This window comes from Bufo bufo, chromosome 1 (assembly GCF_905171765.1).
Source record: "Bufo bufo chromosome 1, aBufBuf1.1, whole genome shotgun sequence".
Lineage (NCBI taxonomy): Eukaryota > Metazoa > Chordata > Amphibia > Anura > Bufonidae > Bufo > Bufo bufo.
The window spans coordinates 185267461-185276668 of NC_053389.1; the positions used below are offsets into that span (position 1 = coordinate 185267461).

General features: G+C 45.3%; 1 protein-coding gene across 1 annotated transcript; it reads left to right on the top strand.

The window, feature by feature from the left end:
• The first annotated feature begins 1044 nt into the window (after window positions 1-1044).
• LOC121001994 (ferritin light chain, oocyte isoform-like) lies at window positions 1045-8770 on the top strand. Its single transcript, XM_040433288.1, has 4 exons — window positions 1045-1316; window positions 6372-6518; window positions 7174-7299; window positions 8480-8770. Exons 1-4 carry the CDS (start codon window positions 1215-1217, stop codon window positions 8636-8638), a joined length of 534 nt encoding a protein of 177 aa, XP_040289222.1. The 5' UTR covers window positions 1045-1214; the 3' UTR covers window positions 8639-8770.
• The last annotated feature ends 438 nt before the right edge of the window (window positions 8771-9208 follow it).

Below are 9208 nucleotides of genomic sequence, written 5' to 3' on the forward strand. Positions count from 1 at the left end.
TGCGTCCTCATCGTGGACAGAATAATGGGGACGGATCTGTTTTCTCGGACACAATAGAAAACCCATTGACTTTTAATGGTGTTCATGACGGATCCGTCTTGGCTATATTAAAGATAATACAACTGGATCCGTTCATAACGGATGCAGGCGGTTGTATTATCAAGACGGAAGTGTTTTTGCTGATCCATGACAGATTCAGCAAAAATGCTGGTGTGAAAGTAGCCTAAGGCCTCATGGACACGGCCGTTGCTTGGGTCCGCATCCGAGCCGCCGTTTTTGCGGCTCGGATGCGGACCCATTCACTTCAATGGGGCGCAAAAGATGCGGACAGCACTCCGTGTGCTGTCCGCATCCGTTGCTCCATTCCGTGGCCCCGCAAAAAAAATATAGCATGTCCTATTCTTGTCCGTTTTGCAGACAAGAATAGGCATGTCTACAATGGGCCGCCCGTTCCGTTCCGCAAATTGCGGAAGGCACACGGGTGGCTTCTGTTTTTTGCGGATCCACGGTTTGCGGAAAGCAAAAACCGGCACGGTCATGTGCATGTAGCCTAAGCCAGTTCTATTTTACACCAGTTTTATAAATTTCCCCCACTGTGAGAAGAAAAGGATCAGCTGAAAATATTCACTTCTCCTCCTCCTTCTCTCCTAATATCATCTGTCGGGGGAGAGTTGGAAGCTTTCCCTGGATATTAGACTATTAGCTGAACCCACCACTCTCGTCAGGTTTGGTCGACAATTCACCGATGTGTATGGCGGGCTTTTATCATGGTCATGTTATGTATACAATGTTGCATGGCGCTATATTACATACAATAAAAATGTATTGCATGTGACTTTGTTCTGCATTCTTTTATGAGAACGTATCACAAGACATTGAATGCAAGCTGTCATGTAGTCTAATGTTGAGCACTGGTTACAAGATCATCTGTTTTGCACCTGTTACTAAATTATGAGCCAACCCGAACAATGTGAGGTAATAGGAGGGTGGGTTCTGCGTTGGGCGACCCCACCCAGTCACAGTATATAAGCCAGAGAGCAGCAGTGTTTCCACCAGAGCAGAGGGAGCCATAGGAAGTCTTGGTTCTTGCGTCAACAGTGTTTGAACGGAACAGGAGTGATCTGTGCAACATCTACCATACTTGTCCTTATCCCTAGAACCTCATCTTACCACCTGAGAAAGCAGCTACTAATCCTACAATCACCAGCATCAGCATGAGCTCCCAGATCCGCCAAAACTACCACCAAGACAGTGAGGCTGGAGTCAACCGTATTGTCAACCTTGAGCTACAGGCTTCCTATGTGTACCTGTCCTTGGTGAGTACAAGAGCACACCCTTTAGAAAAGTGTTATTATGGGACTACAAGGTGGTAGGAACTACAGCAAACTGTATGTTTAGCATGTTGGTAGTTTTGATTATTGCAGTTGCCTTACATCTAGGGCCTTTTATGTGAGGGGCAAAAAAAAAATATATATATATATATATATATATATATATATATATATATATATATATCTCTATCCAGTGATCAGTGTTTCACTTTAATACAAAGCTGTGTATAGTACACAATGGTGTGGGGGAGGTGTATTGAAACTGGCTTAGTTTCCCATAGCGACCAGATTCCACATTTCACTTTCCAAAGGAGTTCTGAAAAATGTAAGGTGCCATCTGGTTGCGATGGGCAACTAAGCCAGTATTCCTTCACCCCAGTCTTGATGAATCTCCCCCATAAGTAGTCGCCTGTTGGGGTGTTTTGTAAGGGGTCCAGCTGGTTAGGTATCATTGTCCCAAACCTAACAGAAGATCTCCATGAGGTTAATACCTCAAGCATGATTAAGTTAAAGAGGACCTGTCCCCTCTCCTGACATTCCTGTTTTAATAGCTTCATTCATTCCCCATGTAATAACAATTCTGGAGAATCTACTCTTATGGCTCTATGTTGTGCCATTCCTTTATTATTATAATAGCCTTCAGTAAGGGTACAGAGGGGAGGTAACCAGTTGGGGGTGTGTACCTGCAGACTTGCTCTATCCAATCAGTGCGGCCATGTTCAGTCTGTGCTGGTACACCCCCCCCCCCCCCCCCCGCCAACTGGTTACCTCCCCTCTGTACCCTTACATAAGGCTAGTCTGCCTGAAGATGAGAACCCCCTTAATGTTGGCCAAACCCACCAATTTTGTGACTAACCAACAACCTAATCTGTTTAGGGGGTGTACTGACACATGCCATCAGGAGAAAGAAGGATCAGACTGTTGTATGACAGCATGCCTCATCCTCTTGTTCTCGGCTGTTTGGATTTTAAACTGCTGCCAGAGGTGTCTGGCATGGGTTACACTCTGAGAACATTCATGCTCAGCTGAGCCAAGCATGCATGTGTAATGGGAGTTGGGAGGAATAACTGGCTGTGAGACGGGTTGTCATTTTGCCATCTGCAAAGTGTATGGCCAGCTTTTAGGGTCCATTCACGAGTCTGCAATTTTGTTCCGCATTTTGCGGAACGGAATTGCGGACCCATTAATTTCTATGGGGCAGCATGATGTGCTGACCGGATCCGGAATTGCGGACCCGCAATTCCGTTCCCGAAAAAAACAGAACATGTCCTTTTCTTGTCCGCAAATGCGGACAAGAATAGGCATTTTCTATTAAGTGCCGGTGATGTGCGTTCTGCATTTTGCGGACCGCACATCCCCGATGTCCGTGTTTTGTGGATCCGCAAAACACACACGGACGTGTGAATGGACCCTAAGGCTTTTTTCACACGGGCGTGTCCAGATGTGTCCCGGTACATTGTGGCAAACCCGCGTGAGTAAGAACGCAATTGCAGTCAGTTTTGACTGCGATTGCGTTCTGATGTTCAGTTTTTATCGCGCGGGTGCAATGTGTTTTGCACGTGCGTGATAAAAAACTGACTGTGGTACCCAGACCTGAACTTTTTTACAGAAGTTCAGGTTTGGGTTAGTTGTAGTGTAGATTGTATTATTTCCCCCTTATAACATGGTTATAAGGGAAAATAATAGCATTCTGAATGCATAGTACAATGGGGTTAAAAAATAATAATTTAACTCTCCTTAATCCACTTGTTCGCGCAGCTGGCTTCTCTTCTGTCTTCATCTGTGAGCAATAGGACCTTTGACATCACTGTGTTCATCACATGGTCCATCACCATGGTGATGGATCATGTGATGAGTGTAGTGACGTCATCAAAGGTCCTATTGCTCACAGATGAAGACAGAAGAGATGTCGGCTGCGCGAACAAGTGGATTAAGGTGAGTTAAATTTTATTTATTTTTAACCCCTCCAGCCCTATTGTACTATGCATTCTGTATTCAGAATGCTATTTATTTTCCCTTATAACCATGTTATAAGGGGAAATAATAATGATCTGGTCCCGGTCCCGATCGTCACCTAGCAACCGTGCGTGAAAATCGCACCGCATCCGCACTTGCTTGCGATTTTCACGCAAACACATCCATTTCTATGGGATCTGCGTTATGTGAAAAACAGAGGAGCATGCTGCGATTTTCACGCAACGCACAAGTGATGCGTGAAAATCACTGCTCGTGTGCACAGCCCCATAGAAATGAATGGGCACTTTTTTTTTTTTTTTTTTTTCTCCCCATAGGAATGTATTAGTGCCGGATCCGGCATTAAAAATACCACAATACCTGATCCGTCCTTCTGGTATGCGCAAATATATAACGAATCAGTTTCTTTGGATGACAAACGGAAAGACGGATCCGTTATTGCAATGCATTTGTAAGACTGATCCGCATCCAGATCTGTCTGCATGCAGATTGCCGGATCACTCTGCTGCAAGTGTGAAAGTACCCTTAGGCCTCATGCATGGGCAACATCTGTGTGGCTGCCGGGACAGATTAAGACCAATTCAACTTGAATGGGTGATCCGTCCGCATCATAAAAAAAATAAAACATGTTCTATTTTGCGGTGTTAAGGCACAAACACCACAAAAGCACTCCATACGGGTTCCGTGCCTCTGTTCCGCACCGCAGCTCTGGATTGCGGACCCATTCAAGCTGTTTGCGGGCTGCAATACAGCTGTGGGCATGAGGCCTGAACAGTAAATATAGCAGCAGAAATCTGTCACCTAGGATACATTCACACAACTGGAGATGTTTTGCAGTAGGAGTCGGAGGCAATTTGGGGTACCTGAAGTCGGAGTTGGCAAAAATGAACTGACTCTGACTCCTACTAAATTTAAATTTGAATAAAAAATAAGCAAGTTTAAATGTCCCAATTCACAAAGTTATAATTAAAGGGAATCTGTCACCTGCTTTTAGCATTTTAAGCTTTCAACATTGCCATGTTCAATAAAGTACCTTATTTCCTGCAGTAGTCTTAATTTATTTCGTTTTGTCATTTTGATAAAAAAAAAAGCTTTCTGATATGCTAATGAAGCTCCAAGGTGCCCAGAGGTTTTTTGTTTTCCACCTCTGGAGCCCAGTGATGCCCCCCTGCAGTGCCCAGCCCGCCTTAATTTGAAGCCCAAAAACGCCTCCTGATCCTGAAATGACCTCTCACAGCCCCGGCAAACGGTTCCGCCCCCTCGCCACATCTGCTACCTTCAAGAAATACCCCGTTCTTCCTGTCGGCCACCAGAAATCTCACGCAGGCGCAGTACGGCCTGCACGATCATCAAGCTCCTGAGGCAACAGCGCTCAGATTATGTCACTGGGCTCGGCGCATGCCCAGTGAGACTTTTGAGGCTGTTGCCCTCAGGAGCTTGATGATCGCGCATGCGGTACTGCGCCTGCTCAAGATTTCTGGTGGCCGACAGGAAGAAGAGCGGGGCATTTCTTGAAGGTAGAAGATGAGGGGGTGGAACCGTTTGCCGGGGCTGTGGGAGGTTATTTCAGGATCAGGAAGTGTTCTTGGGCTTCAAATTAAGGCGGGCTGGGCACTGCAGGGGGGCGTCACTGGGCTCCAGAGGGGAAAAAACGCCCCTCTGGGCACCTTGGATCTTCATTAGCATATCAGAAAAATCTTTTCTATTTATCAAAATGATGAAATAAAGTAAAAAGACCACTACAGGAAATGAGGTACTTTATGGAACATGGCAATGTTGAAAGCTTAAAATTCTAAAAGCAGGTGACAGATTCCCTTTAATTACTTCTCTACTGTAAGAATAAAGGCCAATGCATGCAGTGCGTCACGTTACCGCAAAACTAACACGTTAAGTGATCATAAAGAAGCATGCTTTTTATATGCTTCACTATATGGCACGCAACGCACAGTTAAGGAGCGGCAATACTTATACTTTCCATTGTGTTGTGTTCCGTTGTTACAGGGAACGCAACGCCCATCGTTAACCTAGCCTCTCACTGATGTTAAATGTAAATGTTTTTTGCAGGACTAGACGCTTGTATAAGTGAAGGGAATGGATAGTCAATAGTTCAAGACAGAAGCTGTAAACCATTTGAAAAACTGCTGTCATTCAGCTAAGGCTATAAAAACTTGTAAACTCAGATTGTTAGCCTAAACTTTAAACATGACTATGGGATTCTACTAGGAAAATCATGTTTTACAATAAATGCCCCTTCCTGGATCCTCCCACTGCCCTATCATCAGCAGAAGATCCGCACACAAAGGAGAAGGCAGCGGCTTCTGCCCGACTACCTCTCTGCTATAAGAGCTTAGAAGAACTTGGTGGCACAGCTGTATGTTGCCTTTCTTTCCTTCAATGAATGTATAAAATACACTTGCATATTAAATACAGAGGAGTCGGAAGTACCAAAAACTTTGGAGTCGGACCATTTATCTACTGACTCCACAACTCTGGTCCTGGCTACCATGGTAACCGATTGGAGCCCCAGGATTACACCACTGGGGCACTGATGGGAACTGCTACAGGGGGAGGAGACCCTGTGGCCACTGCCACCAATGACCTGAGGGGTTAACTGCCGTGGATCGCAGCTACCAGTCAGAGGTCAGGTGCTGGCTATGACTCTGCAGCCAGCACCCGCCTCCTGTATTTGAATAAATGGGTAAGTTAACAACATTGGTGCAGTGGCCACAGCCCTTCCCCTCTCCTCTCATTGGTGGCAGCAGGGGGGAGGGAGGGACTGCTACTTTCTTCCCTGTGCTGCTGAGTGAATGCCTGCAGCAGGGCAAAGAATTATTGGCTCCCATGCCCCGCCACAATATTTGGCTACAGCACGGCAGCCCTGTCTCAAACTGCGACAAGGCTAAAAAGTTTTGTCGCCATCTGCAAACTAAGGCAAATTGACAACCATTTTGGTCGCCATCTGGAGCGCTGCTACTGATCTTGCAGTTCTTTGACTTCTTATCTCCACATATTATTGGTTCTACAGACCTACACTGTTCCAACTGCATTGAATGTTTTCCGCCATAGGGATTCTACTTTGACCGGGATGATGTGGCCTTGGCCAAGTTTTCAAAGTTCTTCCATGAGCAGTCTGAGGAAAAGCGAGAACAAGCGGAGAAATTTATGAAGTTCCAGAACAAACGTGGAGGACGGGTAGTTCTTCAAGATATCAAGGTAAGAGCTGCTGTGGGGCTTGAAGATTTAAAGGGTTTGTCACTAGGATTTCCACTATTAAACTGACATTCACGATGTGCTAATGTCAGCTGCACCTAACTATGCTATTCTTGTGATTATTCATGCCCCTGTTACTGCAGAATTCTTACTTTTATAATATGCAAATTAGCCTCTAGGGGTGGGGGGCATTGCTCCAGCACCTAGAGGATCCATTCGCCTACCTCTTTCAATGGTCTTCTAGTCTTGACAGGACCAGGCAGCGTTCGCATCCTCCAGCCTGCATTGGGGAAATCTTGTGCCATTCAGTATTCAGCACAGGCGTGGTGAGGCTGGCAGTTGGTGAGCATCCTTCCCTCACCGCGCCTGCGCTGAATACTGAACGGAGTGAGATTTCCCCAGGAGGATGCGAATGCTGCCTGGCCCTGTCAATCAAGAGTAGAAGGGTGTTGAAAGAGCTGGGCGAATGGCGCCTCTAGGAGCAGGTGCAACACCTCCCTGCACCTAGAGGCTAACTTGCATATTTAGTAAGAATGATGAATTCACAAACTATATTGCTCAAATTCAGTAGTAATTCCTGCACCTGTAACATGAAGGGAGTATCGTGGATTGTTGATTATCCAAAACTAAAAGCTGCATGTGTCCCTTTTTATGTTAGAAACCTGATGCTGATGAATGGGGAAATGGCACTAGTTCTATGGAGTATGCTTTGAAACTTGAAAAGGGTGTAAATCTGGCTCTAACGGACCTCCACAAGATTGCTACCGACCATGCTGATCCTCATGTAAGTGAATTTCTTGGACAAGGGAATTGGTAGAAAAAGGTAGCGTATCCTTACAATAGGTCACCAATATTTGATCAGTGAAGGTTCAACACCTAGCACTTCTGCCAATCAACTGTTGAAGAGGCTGCAGTGCTGTACATTGTGTAGCAGTTGTGCTTGGCATTGCAGTACAGGCCCATTCACTTGACTGAGCTGTAAATAAGGCTACTTTCACACTTGCATTTTGGCTTTCTGTTTCTGAGATCTGTCATGGGCTCACGCAATCCAAAACAGATCAGTTTTGCCCTAATGCATTCTGAATGGAAAAGGATCCGCTCCGAATCTATCAGTTTGCCTCCGTTCAGTCTCCATTCTGCTCCGGAGGCAGACACAAACACTGCCTGCAGCATTTTGCTGTCCGCTTGATGAAACTGAGCCAAACGGATCTGTCCTGGCACACAATGTAAGTCAATGGGGATAGATTTGTTTTCTCTAGCACAATAGAAAACAGATCCGTCTTCCCATGACTTTCAATGGAGTTCACGACTAATCCATCTTGGCTATGTTACAGATAATACAAACGGATCCGTTCATGACGGATGCATGCGGTTGTATTGTAACGGATCTGTTTTTGCAGATCCATGATTGATCTGCCCAAAACACAAGTGAAAGTGGCCTAAGCCATATAACCAATGAACATGACATCACTGGCCAAAGAAAGCCACATCACTCACCAGAGTGCCTCTTCAAACAGCTGATCAACAGGGGTGTTGGGAGGTGGACCCCCACCAATCGAGTATTGATTGCCTATATGCAGGATAGGTCAATATATGGATCCCATAAAATGCCTTTACAGCTACTGTATAGTATAGTTTGCCCTTTAAAGAGTGGTCTTCACAGCTAGACCTCTTAGATGCTTTCTAAATTTGGCTGATCACTAGTGGTCCAGCCTCTCTAACTTTTAGGAAAACTGTGGGGAGCAGTCACCATGCAGAGTCAACCTGATTGGAACTTGCTCAGAGCTTTCAAAATGCCAGACATTCATGTGCCCAAATGGGATATATGGACATATGGTCTTGTGCATTTGGGACAACCTCTTTACAATGACAATTGCTACTTTGATTTTACAATAACTTGGCCTGAACTGCTTAGATCATCATAGAATAAATGTGCTGAAATGTCTAATTGCTTCCACATACAGATGTGTGACTTCCTGGAGAGAGAATATCTGGATGAGGAAGTGAAATTGATCAAGAAACTAGGAGACCACATAACCAACCTGAAGCGTGTAAAAGCAGCAGAGGTTGGCATGGGAGAGTACCTCTTTGACAAGCTGACCTTGGGAGATGACAGCAACTAATGTCCTATTTCTTTATAGCTGGGGATCATATGCAAGAGCTATACTGCTGCAATCAAAGGGAAAGGATTGGGTCTCTGGGATGAGTAATTTTCATGCTCTGAAATGTCAAAAATAAACTTATGTGCAGCAAAACAATGTTTTGTTCTGGTCTAAATTACTACTTTAATACAAATTTACCTGTACAACAAATTGGCTTACAACTTCCCAAAAACTTGGCTTCCTACTGAATCTGAGGCTTTTGCTATGTGATTCACGCAAAATGGCCTCTTCTGTCCTGTCTTCCGATCTGTAAAACAGCAAAGATGACACACAGGACCCTGGCTGGCAGGCTTGCATGTGTTTCCTTGCAGTCATCCTCAGTTAATCAGGTGCTAGATTTGATCCCTACCAGAGAAGCAATGTGTATTCTGAGCTTGTACACTGATATGGGGTGTTCGTAAGAGAAACAGGAAAGCCCTGTAGATACACACTACAGCTAGTTTAGGGTCAAACGGGGACAGTGGGGAAGATAATGGGTAGACGGTGTCAGGTGTGTGTGTGGGGGGGGGGGGGGGGGGGGGGCTCCACACT